General features: G+C 38.0%; 1 protein-coding gene across 6 annotated transcripts in view; it reads right to left on the bottom strand.

Annotated features, from left to right (window-relative positions):
• Positions 1–16,609, bottom strand: part of CAMSAP2 (calmodulin regulated spectrin associated protein family member 2) — a 111,123-nt gene that overhangs the window by 4,822 nt on the left and 89,692 nt on the right. For 3 of the 6 annotated variants that reach the window (XM_019794520.2, XM_019794522.2, XM_019794524.2), the window contains 9 exons: positions 13,320–13,413; positions 11,615–11,708; positions 8,448–8,527; positions 8,094–8,163; positions 5,490–7,683; positions 3,025–3,161; positions 2,409–2,629; positions 1,329–1,428; positions 477–592 (listed from right to left, as the gene is read on the bottom strand). In XM_019794520.2, coding sequence (XP_019650079.1) covers positions 477–592; positions 1,329–1,428; positions 2,409–2,629; positions 3,025–3,161; positions 5,490–7,683; positions 8,094–8,163; positions 8,448–8,527; positions 11,615–11,708; positions 13,320–13,413 — 3,106 coding nt within the window. The remainder of the gene's footprint in view (positions 1–476; positions 593–1,328; positions 1,429–2,408; positions 2,630–3,024; positions 3,162–5,489; positions 7,684–8,093; positions 8,164–8,447; positions 8,528–11,614; positions 11,709–13,319; positions 13,414–16,609) is intronic. The other 3 variants (XM_019794521.2, XM_002914610.4, XM_034667000.1) reach the window with 2 other exon arrangements.

Here is a 16,609-nt window from a genome sequence, read left to right as displayed (position 1 = left end):
CCTGCCAGGTGTCCCCCCCCCCCGCCCAGCTTAATACATTTTAAAGAAGCACAACTCTAGATACCTGAAATCCCAATGTTAGAGGGGCCTTTGTGGATTCTAGCCTTTTCTCAGTACTCAGGACCTATGTATTCCTGACAGAACCTCTCTAAAACTTCTTCAGACCCAAACCACAACACAGGTATGGTCAGCATCTTAAAGAAAGTAGCAGAGGGATGGGGTGTTAAGTGGTACTGCTACTTTTGTTTAGAAATTGATCTCAATTCATCTGGGACAAGTCAACTACCTCCCTAAGTGCAACCGTATCACTGAAACTGCCCTCCCTGAAAGGGACCATCTGCACTCCGTGTTCTTGATCAGACCTCCCCCGTGTCTAGACTGAGAGAAGAGCCCATGAAACTTTCGTTAGGATAGCCTGTATTTGTTCTCATGACTGTGTTAAATTAAAATGTCTCTCTAAAAATACAGACCCTGACCTGTGTATTCTGTTCCAGAAGCCACCGAAGAAGTTGTTGATGCATTTTCCCAGTCCTTCTCCCCGTTTCGACTGCCACAACGACTTGGAGACAAGAAGCCTTCTACAGACTCGGATCTAAATGGTAAATAAAACATTTTTTATGTCTCAAACAGAAGAATATTTGGGGGTCAGAAGGGGTACATGTGAAAGTACCAACCAAAACAGAGCTAGAAGCTTAAAAATCAGAAGATGGTGTAACTGCCTTATTCAAGTTAAACATCCAAGTGCCTCGACGCAACAGGCACTCCATACGTCCTTGCTCACTGAGAGGATGAATGTTTTTCCACATGAAAACTGGCAATTACTGCAACAGGATGGTGATACAAAGATCAGAACTCAAAACTCATGCCTGTCACTACAAACATTCTCTTTCTATATGGGTGTTATAGTGTGATGTAATGAAATAGGACTTTCAGTTTCTAATCTACACAGAGACAGTACAAAAGGGATCTTTCCCAAGTTAGCCTACTTGGGAATTATTCTAGGGGGGGAAAAGTAGAGAGGCTGACACTTATATAACCAATGTGCTATTTGTGCACACTATGATTTTACCACAACTGTATCAGCAATTACTGTTAATGTTTTATAGTTTATGAAAAGTATCTTATCAATGTCAGGAACCCTAAAATCCTAAAAGATAAAAAACTAAATATGAATAGCCTCTTTATACGTAAATTTCTTTTAACAGAAACACAAACAGTCCCAGTTAGCAAAACTATAAAAATTTGTGTTATGATTCATTCATTATAAAATACAACATAATTGTTGGAAACATTCTTTTCTGTGAAAAATGTTCACATTATGGATTTACCTTGGTGTCCTCTTGCCTGAATGCACACTCTCGTTATCACCTGTGTTCAGTGATGCCAAAGAAAGGCTAGAGACTGAAAAAACACGATAAATTCGTGATCCTGAATAAAAACAAAATTAGAAATTTAAAAGGAGCAACTAGAAAAGAGTCTGTTCATTAGATAACACCAGCATATGAAAACTGAGCTTCCGTGTTTTTTTTTTTTTACTTTTAATCTAAACACATAATATGCTTGCATGCATATATGCACAATTTATTTAAAATTAGCAGTGTAACTACTTTTAAGAAATAATAAAACTAACTGCTGTTAGGATTTATTCCAAAAGGAAAGTGATAATATGAGACATTGATATTGTAACTGTAAGAAAAAAGTTAACAAAAAGAATAAAATATACTTAGGAATATCTGATTCCTACATGGGAAATTAATTTACTAATTAATTTAGCCAGTACTAGGTATCAAAAAATTTTGTTGGCTAGAAAAGGCAGAGTTCTCTTTAAACAGTCAATGTTATGTTGTTATTTTTCCTCAATTTTGGAGTAACTATAGGAATTTTCTAAAATCTTCCATGGGGTTTAGTTTTAATAAAATTTATATTTTTTAAAAAAGTGAGTATGTGTGAATTTTAGGATACATTCTCTCAACTCCAAAAATTATAGATCTGGACGTTTGGCCATTTCTTGTCTTAAAGGAAGGACTCATGAACTCTTGCTTTTATATTCCTTATTTGACCAATATGTTTATGTATTTCCATGCACACAATGTTTACCCTTAAATGGATAAGTATGGAAAGGGTATGAACAATTCAGAGCGATTACATCTGAGGGCAGAGCTCCCTGCTAGGTTAGTATATATACTGGCTGTGTTAGCCCTCACACGGCTCTACTAATATATGCATGCACACATAACACACTTAAAAAAAAAAAAACGACATTTGCTCATTTTGGTTTTCCAAATTAGGAGCATGCATCATCTCAAATCGTGTACCCAATTTAGCATACCAAAGCACAGTCCAGTTAGTACGACAAACCAGGCTGGTGTTTTTTTTATGAACAGACTCTTCATAATAAGCTGTGTTACCTGGAGGACCTTTTATTGGTGTTTTGGGAGACTCGATATGATCTCTGTGAATAGATTTTGGGCGCTGTTTTTTTTGTTTTGCTATTTGAGGACGGGGTTTAATTACTGTATCCATGTCTTCCATTAGTTTCAGTTGTTTTCGCCTCATATACTCCTGTCTGATAAATTCTCTGCGTGCTCTCTCATCTTCCTTCTTCTGACGCTCTTCCTCAGTTTTACGCCTAAGAAACCAAATGGTTGCATTTCTTATTCTGCACACTAAAGAAACCAGACACTGGGGAGTATGGCTTTGATCAAAGAGAGAGAATTATTACATTTCAGTACCTTGGGAAAAAATGGTTTGACTGCTTTTAAAAAATACGTGTGTAAAAACCAGTGAAGTTATTTAAAATTAATGTTTCTGAAGAACGTTACTTTAAAATGCCTTTAAAATGTACAAGCGACCAATACTTTGGGAAAGTTAACTTGTAGAATGCACCAGAAATCAGCATTAATTCAGTTGTCTCCATACACGTTGCAAACGTCTGAACAAGCTGTTAAGCACCCCTGAGAAAGCACAGCCCGGCCGCGCACCCCCGGCGCTCAGATCCGGGGCCGGCCCAGCTGTAGCCTTTACCTCGTTTCCTCTTTCTTATGTTCCATCTCTGCTTCCAGCTGCTGTTTCCGAAGCTGAGTCTCTTTCTCCCTCCGCAGTCGCTTCTCCAGCAAAGCTGCCCGTTTCATTGCCATATCATTTTCTGCTTTTTGATCATCCTAAGCATGGATTTCATTGAAAAACGTGAAATGTTGTGGGCACCAATACTCTCATTTTCAATTGTGGTCACATTTATAACTGAAAATATGAACTATCTAGTCATCCTTATTCCAACCCCACCATATGTGGACACGTGTCATTCCAGAAATTATGAAGGAAGAAATGAATCAGGGACGCCTAGGCCTGGGTGGCTCCGTTGGTTAAGCGTCTGTCTGCCTTTGGCTCAGGTCACTCAGCAGGGAGTCTGCTGTTCCCTCTGACCCTCCCCCCTCTTGTGCTCTCTCTCTCAAATCTTTTTTTTAAAAAAGTGAATTAAAGTGGTAACAGTTCTATCAACTGCCAAAGGGCACTTAAACTTAATATGTTTTCAAAACCTAGGAAAGAACAACCATAAAAAGGAAAAAAAGAAGGGCAGAGGTTTTTTGGACCTTAATAAATAGCTTAAAAGTAAGGAGTTTTCCCTCAATTTTAAAATTGCATTCACACTAGGGCATCTGGCTGACTCAGTCAGAAGAGCGTGCAACTCTTGATCTTGGTGTCGTGAGTCTGAGCCCCACATTGGGTGTGGAGATTACTTAAGTATTTTTTAAAATTGCATTAAAATTGTATTTAAAATACATGCTCAATAAAGAAAACTCAAGTAAAAGTACCCCAAAATTAGCTACATGGTTATATCCCATAAACGAAACCACTGCTGCATGACAGAGTGGACACGAGGGCGTAGATGTGCCACCTGTTTCGCCCTGAAGGCTTCTCTCCCTTCCATTCTCCTTTCTTTGCAAGAAACCGAGGTAGTCGGGGTCTCTAAAATTAGTAAACTGTATCTATTCATGTCTACAGTAGCATTCTATTAAAAATTAGTCATTTTACATGGTTAAGAGACAAAACATGACTCACATTCAAATTTCTAAACTTTAAAAGGGGCTAAAGGACAATCACCCTGAGATCAACTTTAAAAAAAATTACAAATTTCCAGTATTGTGACCAAAAGTAAAACTATCGACTGTAATCACTTCAATATTCCTGGGTTCTTATTCCAGTAGGACTGTGGTCTCAATTTAAAATCTTCAATTATAAACTGATGCTGTTGAGTATTGTCTTTTTCCTCTGTGTTCCAAATTGTGGAGCTAGACAGGATTAGAGATGATCTTACTTTAGTTCCTTAATTTAAAAAAGAAACATGAGTAACACACCCACATGTTTCTGATTATTAGAAAAATATTCTTTCCTAAAGGTAATTTGGAAAATACAGGAAAACATAAAGATGAATAAAATGGATAATTAGAAAAACTTTTAATTAAGCTTTTCTTGTTTTTCTAATATCTATGATAAATTTTAAGATCTTGACCATCAAGGGGCGCCTGGGTGGCACAGCGGTTAAGTGTCTGCCTTTGGCTCAGGGCGTGATCCCGGTGTTGTGGGATCGAGCCCCACATCAGGCTCCTCCGCTGTGGGCCTGCTTCTTCCTCTCCCACTCCCCCTGCTTTTGTTCCCTCTCTCACTGGCTGTCTCTATCTCTGTCAAATAAATAAATAAAATCTTTAAAAAAAAAAAAAGATCTTGACCATCAAGAGGTGATATTGCTCAATATTTATGTTGGCTGGCTATAGTACATTGTATCTAATACCAAGACTGAGATTAGGAATCATATGTTAGACCTTTATCCAGTGCTTTTAAAGGAGCTATTTGTATGTTATTTTTAAATGTTTCACCTTGCAAGATTATGTCTGGTCTATTTTTTTGAAAGTTTTTTTAAAGACTTTATTTGTCAGAGAGAGCACAAGCAGGGGGAGTGGCAGGCAGAGGGAGAAGGAGGCTCCATGCCGAGCAGGGAGCCCGATGCGGGACTCAATCCCAGGACCCCGAAATCATGACCTGAGCCGAAGGCAGACACTTAACCAACTGAGCCACCCAGGCATCCCTTAAAAAAATTTTTAACAAAACATTAAGGAAAAATGTTGAAAATTTAAAAAAATCTAAAATATACTTACACACGATGTCAAATTATGTGCTTTTTACAAACTGACAGTCAACTCTTTGAAGAGATCCAAACAGCTCAACGTTTTTTAAAAGGCTTTTATGAAAGCAAGCAAGAGAGGCAGAGGAGCAAAACAGCGCATCTAAACATGTACCGTGACCTTGGTGAAGGAAAGATTTGTTCAGTGTGCTTGGACGTTACTACAGTCCACCAAGGGGAGCCCCGAAATGTATTTCAGGGTTAGCGGCAGGCTCATAACAAAAGGGACTACTACTGAAAGAGGCGTGCACATTAACTAAAACCAAACCCATCTAATGATGATGCCCAAAATGACGAAGACTGGTATTACCTTAAAAAAGAATCCACAGCACACTTTCTGGTCATCATCAAATTGTTCCTTATCACTTTCTCCGTCGTATTTTTCAACAGCTACATCAGCCTTTTCAGGTGGTTTCAGATCTGAGAGCGAAACTTCAATCAGATTAACATTTTTAGGAGCAGCGGGTGGGAAAACAGGTTTAGGAGGAGGCTCTGCGGGCGGGTTCAGCTGGTCCTCACTTGGTGTCAGTCGGACGGTCTCTGTGATGGGCTGGGACAGGACCTCAGAAACTGTTGACTCAAGAGGCTTGATCTCCTTTTCTTCTGGGTTCTGTACATGCTGCCCTTGGGATTCCAGTTCCTCCTTTTTAATTTCTTCCTTAGGTTTGGATTCCTTTAACTGAGGCTCTCCATCATCCCCAAAACACACAAATGACCTAGTCTGAATAGGAACTTGACTTGGTGAAAACCTCCGTAACCGAGGAAGACTATCCACAGACCGAGGCGGCGTCAGCGTTCGAGTCAGAGGCGTTATTTTTAATTCATTTGGCCTAGGAGTCCTTTGATTTTTAACAGAAAAAGATGTGCTCTTCCTGTTGGAAGACTGCGGGGACGGATGGGTAGGACGGGGGGCATCTGACGAGAAGGGTGCAATGGCTGACGACAGGCCTGCCTGCCTGGAAGGTTTAAAGTCGCGGATCTGTTTTTGTGGAGAGGGCTGCGGAGGTGAGATCACCCAGGACTGTTGCTCCCTCATCTGCATTAACATCTCCTGCTGAAGTGACAAGCGCTGCATTTCTTGTTGTAGAAAATGGAGAGAGGAATTTAACTTTTCAATGGACTTTGTATATTCTAAGATCTCTCCCTCATTTAAAGTCTCCTCTGAGGGGCTCGCCAGGTTCCACTGCTTCTCTGGGTCAACGGGTGTGGTTGGAGACTTCAGCCATTTGGCCTGAGGATTCTCCATGCTTTCCTTCAGATCCGCCAGAGACTTACTCCTCTGTCCATTAGCCTTTTGTGAATCCTTTTCTTTTGCTCGATCAGTATACACTTTCTCGTCTTCTGCACCGGCTGCTTCCTCTCGAAGAGGGGAAATGCCATCCCCTCTCTTTTTCACCACAGTAAGAAATGCTGTCCTTCCCATCTTCTGCCTCTGCTTAGTGAAAGCGGCCTCCATCTTCTTCTTCTGGGCTTCTATAGCGCGCCTCTTTTCTTCCAGTTTCATCCTAAGATGCACCATTTCAGAGGCCAACAGCTGGGTAGTGTCCCGGCCTTGTGGAAGGCCTGCTTCTTCTGGGATTTGTCCCCAGGCAACCACGTGCGGAATATTAAGTTCAGAGCCCTCTGGGGTAGTTTTCTGAGAACTGCTCCCGCTACTTTTCCCATCAGTATGATTCAGTTTCCTGAATTTCTGTTCAGCAAAGCTGGTCATTTTCACCCCAGAACTAGAAGACGCACTGCTGCCTGGTTGAGACTTGGTACTTACAGTACTCGGACAAGGGCTCAAAGCTTCTCTGGGGTTGCTGGTTCGAATATCATAATCCTGAAGAAATTTCGATGCATCGTCCATGTCAGAGTCTAGGCTTACAGTATAATCTCTCAAAGAAGAATCTTCATCCATAGTTTCAGGGATATCTTCTGAAGGAACATGAATTCCAGTGTCTACTTCAGTATTGTCAGTTATGGGACTCAAGGCACCTTTTGTATCAGTTATGTTATCAGGACTAGACTGATTCAGCTTGATGTTTGAATTTAGGATACTCATTTCCTGGTTATGAAGAAAGAAGCCGTTAGCAATGTGGTCTGGCTGAGATGTATGGGGAGATTTTTCAGTGTCATGAATTATTTGTAATGCTTCCTCAATGCTTGGTGTCTCGATCTGATTGCCAAACTCATCTAGAAGTACTCTATTTTGTAAAGCTCCATTTGGAAGCTTATAATGAATATTCTCGTTGGAATTTAGTTCATTTGTATTAAGGGGCATGTAAGATTTGAGGCCACTGTGAGAGTCTATATTAAGTTCTTCTTCAATGCTTTCTGCTTCCTCTTCTCCATTTACTGGCTTAAAGGACAAATTTTTCCTAATATTTTTAGATACACGATTATTGTTCAGAGTAAGTCCTTCATTACTAATAGAACGAGTGATTCCTCGGTTTGGAGTGGATCTGTGTACAGTATTTTCTTTATCAAAAGAAATATCAAACGAAACTCCATGCACTGATGATCTAAAAAAAAAACATTTAAAGAGAAAATCAAAAACCTTAAATGCGCCCAGAAAAGAAATGATTTGATACCCTTTAACAATTATTTAAAATTATACTTCCTTTCTTTTCCCATTTCTCATAATCCTGTTGTGCTCAAGTTAAGCGTAGGGCTACTAGACTACCTTTAACTTTAGCCCCTTTGAACTCTCAGCCATCTGCCTACATTGCCCTTTTCAAAGTGAGGTACTAACTGCAATTTGGCTATCAACAAAATAGAGAATCAGCATTTCTTTCTCTCTTTTTTTTTTAATTACTAAAGTATAGTTGATCATGTTATATTAGTTGCAGCTGTACAATATAGCGATTCAATAAATAGCATTTATTCTCACATTTATAATGTGAATATACTAAAAATAATTCCCTTTGTTTACCTTTTCTCTTTGGGCCATGTCCCTATGAAACCATCAACATAGGACATAGATGAAGACCTTCTAATTCCTCCTTCAAATGTGAAAAAGAAAAAGTCATTGAAAGTATGTAAAAAATTTTAACTTACAGCTTAGCAGATTTCACATATTTCAGGGTTAAGAGCACTAAAAAGTAAGTAGGTATATATGGAGAAATAAAGATCATTTTATTAAGAAAAGCAAGCACAGAGAAACAGATCAACATTTTAGTGTATATATAACACTTTTCCAAAAAAAAAAAAAAAAAGACTGGCCATTTTTATATACATTTATTCTCAATCATTTCCCAGTTAACCTAGGTTTTTTCAAAAATATTACCTGAAGCTGAAGAATGAGCTTGGGGGCGTGAATGTCTAGAAGGCAAATGATGAGTGTGTGTAAATGCAGCTCCTTCCCCACTGCAACGTAAAATAAATGTAAAATGTTTTAATATGTTTTAGTTCTTTAATATAAACTTTACACAGAATGGCTGAAATTAGAAACATTATCACCTCTGACTCTCCACCCTAAATTAAAAAAAAAAAAAAAGGAAACACAATATATTGTTTAAACCAAAAATGGCTGTTAAGTATATATATGTCTATGTATTTTATGTCTTTTAGTCAAAGAGAAATATTTTCATACACACCTCAAAATCCTTGTGAGATAAGATATGGAATATTTTCATTTTACAAATAGAAATACTGAGAAATAGGTAAGTTAAAGTCATCAGCTGGAAATACTTAATCTCTAGAAACTACAGGTATAATAAACCCTTGTAAAAGATCCTGGCAGCCTCCCTGCTCACAGACCTGTGTCTATACATCTCTAACAGTTACATCAAAATTAATATTAATATATTGAGCTGCACCTTGAAGACCTCAATGCCTATAAAGATATGAAGCTTTCCTATTTCTTAATTCCACCTCATTCGAATTAATGCAGGGGATTAGGTAGTCTATTTCTCAAATTATCATGCCATTTGGGCCGAATTTAATTTTACTTCAAGTTTCAAGTCTGTTGTAGCCTACCTTATAGTCAAGTGCAGACGTTACACGTCCCCACCCCCAATCTGCTGAGAATAAACTGGGGAACAGGATGTATGTAATGACTTCTGTAGTCCCCCTTCAAATCACATTATCTTTTGGCTATTATAAACTGAGAACATGAACAAGTCGATCAAAAAATTCAAATGAGGGGCGCCTGGGTGGCACAGCGGTTAAGCGTCTGCCTTCGGCTCAGGGCGTGATCCCGGCGTTATGGGATCGAGCCCCACATCAGGCTCCTCTGCTATGAGCCTGCTTCTTCCTCTCCCACTCCGCTGCTCGTGTACCCTCTCTCGCTGGCTGTCTCTATCTCTGTCAAATAAATAAATAAAATCTTTAAAAAAAAAAAATTCAAATGAAACAATATTGTATTCTTACTATTTAATGAAAGCTTCATCAGTGAGCTCTTCTGAAGGCAACAATACTTGAAGAACTTGTATGACCTTGTTGTCTCCAAAGCAAATGCTTATCTGCTTCCGTGTGCCTTTCCGCCTAAACTGCCCATCATATTCTCTCTCAGAGGACTATCAGGGAATACTCACCTGCCCCGTCATGTTTGTTTCTGTTATCCCCCCTCTAAAATCACTGCCCCTGTTTGTATGCTCCCTTACATCTATGATAGGAGGCTAATCCTGAAGATACAAAGGTAGCAATTAAAATATATTCACTCTCTTCTTCTCCAGATAATGGCTAAAGTATTTTAAATTCCTATTAATTGCTCACTTTCACATTTGCATAGAAAATTCCGATCTAACTGCTGAGCCGGTTAGTAGTCCAGTGTGTGGATTAGCTGCTACAGATGTTTTTTGCTCCGCCTGTCTTCTTCCTTTGTTTTCCCCTCATAACTTCATTATTTAGGGGCACTCACATTTGTACATGTGACTGCATTTTTCTCAGGAAGAGTGGAAACTTTTTACTCCTTCCTGAAAAGTTCTACAATGGGAGAATTCCAGTGGACCACCTGGAGACTTACAGAAATGAGAGGATTAGTCGGATCCTAGAATGACAGCTATACAGTGTCTCTTCAAGGAAAATAATTTAGACATCCATCTGCTAGGAAAAATGAGTAAGGGCAGCCACTGAGATATCTGAGAAACATAGAGGAGTCTTCCAGAGGGCCTTAAGACATTTTCCAGGGTCAGAAATGTGAAGAGTCTCCAAATAAGGTTCCTAGAAATAATAGCTATGGGCTAATCTAGCATTGAAGCAGAAAGTTTCAGAGATTTTAAAGATTTAATAGTACAAGAGTCATAACCTAGAATACTGAATGTTTTCTGAATTTTCAAGGAACGAAATGTCACTATGTAATCAACCCAGGAAAGCACCAAGAAAATTAATACGTAGAAAAAAGTGTCCCATGGGAAAAAATATAGAGAAGCTCCTAGATCAGCCATATCCTAACTGAGCCTCTTTTTGTAAAATCTCAGGCATATTACAGAATAGAAAACTTAATGGGTGTAGTAAGATAATCCATAACAGTAAACCAGAGGGTAAGGGAAGGAAAATGCTTTCTTAATCTGTAGGAAGTATTTTACAGACATCAGCCAGTTCAGAGGTAAGAAGCCCTATGAAGGCAGTAAGAGTGCCATAAGGGCTCTGTCAAGGTTCCAGTTTCACACCCATTAGCACCCACTTGAGAGAGAAAACTTCTTAAATGTGTGAAGTGGGTGACAGCTCAGTACAAGTTCATAGTTTTATATTCAGCCAAGAATTCATAAAGTACTCTCAATTGCTTGTTCATCATTTTTAAAATGTATTTTTAATGGATCTGCTTGGATTTCTAAACCACTGCAAAATACAATTTTAAACTTAAAAAAAAAATTAGGGAGTCCAAAGTCAATATAAATTTTAGGTTCTAATAAATACACCTAAAAAAATATAGGATCTACTGAAAACATTTTTAAACAAACTAATGTGTCTATCATATGTTTGGGCAGAAGTCAGGATTATCCCGATATTAAATTTTTCTTTGCTTTCAATTCAGTTCCTGATATTAAGAACTAAAGCATCAGACATAAAGATTCAGTATTACAAGAAACATTCTATTGTGATCTTTGCTTAGTTACACTAACCAACAAACAAACAGCAGGGGAAACTACCTCAAAGATTAAAGAAAAAAAAAAGATTAAAAACCCAAACAGAAACTTAAAATTCCCCCCACCTCGAGGCCTATCACTTAGAAGTTCTCAATGATAAACAAGTTCTACAGCACAAGTTTGGTTTTAAGCTCAGAATGTATTCTCCCACTTTTGAGTGTGATTCATTAAAGCCTGTTTATGAAACATTCCTTTCTGTGTAAATTCAATTACAGTTAAGTTAAAACAAGCTGTGTAACACATACCGTAAGCTAGTTAAAACTTTAGTTCAAAGTCCAACTGAAATTTAAAAAACTAATGGAATTTTATTTTGATTTCATTAGCAAATGGTTTACAGTGAAAATGGGGTCATTCTGGACTCTACCTTGAAGTGAAGTCAGAACTACACGAACTGTCCAAGATGTTTGTTTTGGCCGCATTCAACACAGAAATTGAAGGCATATCGTTCACAGGTTCAGCTACAATAAAAGATAAAAGCCTCAAAATTATGTATTTAGCATATTTCCACCACTATTTCAAGAATTTCCATTTTCCTTTATTGTAGCATAATGAAAATTTTCTTCTTAATTTTCAAGGGTAAAATTTAAAACTCTTCTTGAAGTTCTGGCTTAAAAAATTCACTTGATTAAGGCTAACTGGGGGGAAGGAAGGGAGAAGGCCTAACATAAAATAAATCCAGATATTTAAAAAGAAATCCAAGTGTCTAATTTTACTAAAGCTTTCACAGAACTTCAGTTACATACGGTAATTTTTGTTTATGAAATAGTTGGTATTTTGGTAATCAATTAAGACAGAATTTCACTGGTCAATAATTAACCCCCCACCCCAGAATTTATATTTTTGTAAATGACTCTGGGGAAGACTCTATTTACGTTTTGCCTTTGAGATCTAATGTAATAGCTGTTGAATATTTTGAATAGCGGGCAAAAAAAATCACAGAACACAATGTAAGTGAAAATTCTATATTAATTGTAAAAAACTGTACAAATATTGGTTATGATAATTACTGAAGACACCTGACTTTATTACAGGGCCTTATGGAAGGATCTTAACTTCTTTGTAGGTATTCTTTGATACATAATGTTCAGTAATCAGAATCTGCCCTAAGCAGCTTCGAGATGGAACAGATGAAATACTCTTTACTGCACAATTCCCAGAACTTTGCCTCAGATGCAGTGGGCACACTGGAAGCAGGCTCATTCTACTCACTACAGTGACATGCCTTTCCCTTGACTACACATTTTTTCCTCCTTCCTGATCTTTTTAATTTTTCTGAGAGGGAGGAGATAGAGAAGAAATAAGGGTAATGGTGAGAAAAATACCAAAATGTGGAGGCAAGGAAAGCAGCTAAGTAGCTGGGATGCACAATAATTGTGTTTTGTGTTTAGCAAGACAGCCACTGGCAGCAGAAGGAACTGGTCCCGTAGTTATGCTGGAAGAGAAGCTCTTTAGTGGAGCTAAACTTACAATTTAGAATCCTTTTTCCCCAATAGAAATAAATCTCTGGTTTCATAATGGGAGCCAAAGGAAAATCTGTTTTAGAGAAAATGCAGGAAGATTTTTTGTTCTTTATTTCTAGGGGTCTTTACAGTAACCCCTTTATTTTGTATTAGTTTTCTTATTATGTGCAATCAATAGAACATGATATGTAATAATCATTAAAACATATGGGGCTTAAAAATATGTATATAAACCTTCTTATGGTTGGTTTAGAGGTAAATTCAAGTTGTAGATTAAAGCCAAGCCATCATTTAAGTGGATTCTGGGTAACAATAAAAAAAACTCAGCATCTAACGGGGAATAAAAGCTAGAGATGGGGGGTAAAAGATGCAAAGAGAAGAAAGTAGGCTAAGAGTTGAAGCTAGAAATTCCACAACATAAGGCTTCAAATTCAGAGCTGTTCTCTCCTACATCATCTGTCTCACAGAGAATTTAGCAGCTTTAAATACTAAAATATTCAGAATTTATCAAGGCTAATAGCTGTTTTATAACAATAATAGGATTCCCTTGAACATAATAACCAGGGGAGGTTCGATAAACTCTCCATTTTGTTTCCAGGAACCTACTACCTCCTTGTGGACGAACGACACGAGGCTGCACGAACGAGGGCTTCACAACTTCGAACCACCAGAAGAGCTCTGCCATGAACACCAAATAATTACTCTGTGTAAGAGAGTTAAGGAAAGGAGAAAAATCAGGTAAGACTTGACCAGAAAGTAATGATAGATACAATTTTACTCTGTTTTACCTATTAAAATAGAGGTTTAAGTCGTATTCCTTCATCACTGGACTGTATCTACTCTAGGCTATTAAATCTGGGATAGAATATTAATGCTTCTAGGTAACATTTATAACAGCTATTCAAAACCTCTTTGCTGCTTTTCTCTGTATTTCCAGAACAGTAGTCCAATTTATGTGACAGATGTGGGTACCTCTGGCTGTAGAAGTCTGAGATAATATATAAGGCACTCTTTGTCCAAAGTCAATACAAACAACTTAAACAGCCTTTGACACTCTGAAGAGTGGCTTAAAAAAAAAAAAAAAAAAAAAAAGTCTTTCCAGATCCCTAGAAATTTCTCCAAAACTTAATCAGGTATCTCTGTGCTTGATGATGCTACACTCAACAGTAATCCAGGCACTAAATAACAAAAAGACTCTACGCTGTTATGGCTAATTACTAATAATTTTGAAATGTGCACACAGAAACATTATATAATTTATTGTATCAACCTAACTTTGAAAAGTTATTAGTAAGTTAACAATGTCATTTGCCTTTTATGATTTATATTTGAAAATGTGAATAATTTTTAAAACAGCTTAAAATTATAAGGAAAGACTGAGGGTCCTCAAAAGCACATTTCTACTATAAGCTTATATTTTAGGATGCATACATCATAAAAGCTATAAACATGAAGAATTACTTTAATTGCAGGCATCTGGTAAGTTTAAAAATTAGCACTATACAAAATCTATTTTATAATTACTTAAAATAATATATGCCTTTGAATTTGGCATTAATAAAATTATCAAATTAATATTCAATGAGTGAGGTCTTATTTCATATTAAATTTTAGGTTTCAAAATTATCATTGGAAATATGGGTGTTTTCCAATGCCACGCCTTCCTCCTATCTGTTTTGTTTTGTTTTGTTTTTAAGATTTATTTATTTTAGAGCAAGCCATAAGTGGGGGAAGGGCAGAGGGAAAGAACCTCAAGCAGACTCCCTGCTGAGGGAGGAGCCTGTCCAGTGGCTCCATCTCACAACCCTGAGATCATGACCTGAGACAAAATCAAGAGCTGGATGCTAAAACGATGGAGCCACCCAGGCGCCCCACTCCTACCTGTTAATTATGAATAATCCTCAAAGCTTTATATACTCCCATTTAGAGTTCATCTACTCTGTTTTCTCATATTTAAGCTGGTGACTTTCAAATATTCATCTTTTACCGGATAGGTCCAGAAGGCTATTGTGTATGTAGAAAGTGAGAGAAAGAGAAAAGTCAAGAGTAACTCAGGGTTTTGTCTTTAGCAACTGACAGTACCATTTAATGAAATGGAAAAGATTGGGATAAATAGGCAGTGGAAGGAATCCTGAGTTAAGCTTTGAGATATTCATTAGACATTTAAGTGGACTTGTCAGGTAGGTTTGAATGTAGGAGTCTGGAATGTTATAGAAGATAAGGCATAATGGTGAACAGAATTTGGTAGGTTTCCTACTTTCAGCATTTGCTTTTAACTGTAAACTCCCAGAATATTCCAGCATTTATAGACAATACATATATTTTAAGCAGTCGTTATAATTTGTGATTTTTTTTTTTAGAAAGGAAATGAGCATGCTCACAATCCCAAAGGCTGTGTGTTGGATCCTATCCCCGCTTACCCTCAGAAACTTTACATTCTTAATTGTGTTTCTTTCTCTTATATACTCTTCCCTTCAACTGAATCCTTCCTACTTAGCTTTTATTTATTTGCTTACTTATTTATTAAAGATTTCATTTATTTATTTGACAGAGAGAGACAGCAAGCAAGAGAGGGAACACAGGCAGGGGGAGTGGGAGAGGAAGAAGCAGGCGGCTCAATCCCAGGACTCTGGGATCACATCCTGAGCCGAAGGCAGACGCTTAACAACTGAGCCTCCCAGGCGCCCCCTACTTAGCTTTTAAACGGCTCAAATCTCCCATATGAAAAACAGAACGAAACCTTCACTCAGTAATTCACCATTCTCCAGTTTCTTCCCACTCCCATCTTCTTACCTCTGCATAAACTTCTCTAAGGTAGGCCTATGCTAACAATCTCCTCTCAGCCTTCTGGCTTCCTGATCCACTCCAGTCTGGCATCCAGGCACATCATTCCTCCAAAACAGCACTTGCTCAAGTCACCAAGGACTTACATTTATTGCTAAATCAAACAGATTTTTCAGTCTTCATCTTACTTGAGCTCTCAGCAGCATTTGATACTCCTGATGTTTCCCCTCATTGAAAACTGCCGTCCATGCCCATCAGCTACCAAGTGACTCCCAAATGTATTGACTGTACTTACATATGCAGTGGCCTAGAGAGCGTTTTCTCTTGGATATTTCAAAGGCACCTCAAATGTCCAAAATTGAACTAGTGATCTTCCCCACAAATCCGACCTTATTCCAGTTTTACATCACTGAATGGCAGGCATCACTATCCCAGTGTGCACACCAGAAACCTAAGAAGTATCCTTGATGCCTCTTACTTTCTCCCTCCCCCTATCCAGTTCATCACCAAAGCCTGCAAATTTTGCATCCTAAGTATTTCTGGAATCCACCCACTTCTTTCCATCTTTATTATAATTACTCTGATTCAAACTGTTTCCATTTCTTGTTTAGAACACAATAGCTTTTTATTTGACTATTATAGGCCAAACAAACTTTTCAAAATGCAACACCCCTCCCCCCACTTCCACTGCATTTGGGAAACTGATTGTGTCCCTTTTTAATTTCTCCAGTTCATTCAATACCACATTCTCCAGAGTTCCTCATTTTACCCATCAGACTAGTAAGTCTAGAAGGACAAAGCTGGTGCTCATCATTATATCTTCAGGTTTTTTTTAAATTATTAAGATTTTATTTATTAGAGAGAGAGAGAGAGAGAGAGCACACAAGCAGGGGCAGCAATAGGCAGAGGGAGAAGCAAGCTGCCCACTGAGCAAGGAGCCCAATGCAGGACTCAATCCCAGGACCCTGGGATCGTGACCTGAGCCAAAGGCAGACACTTAACAGACTGAGCCACCCAGGCATCCCATATGTCTTCAGTTTTTAAAACAGTGCCTGGTACATAATAGATGGCCAATACATACTTATTGAATGAATGTATAAATGAATGAAAAAATG

This window comes from Ailuropoda melanoleuca, chromosome 8 (genome assembly GCF_002007445.2).
Source record: "Ailuropoda melanoleuca isolate Jingjing chromosome 8, ASM200744v2, whole genome shotgun sequence".
In the NCBI taxonomy this organism is placed as follows: domain Eukaryota; kingdom Metazoa; phylum Chordata; class Mammalia; order Carnivora; family Ursidae; genus Ailuropoda; species Ailuropoda melanoleuca.
The sequence above is the reverse complement of the archived record's forward strand: the minus strand, read 5'-3'. Positions and strand labels throughout refer to the sequence as shown.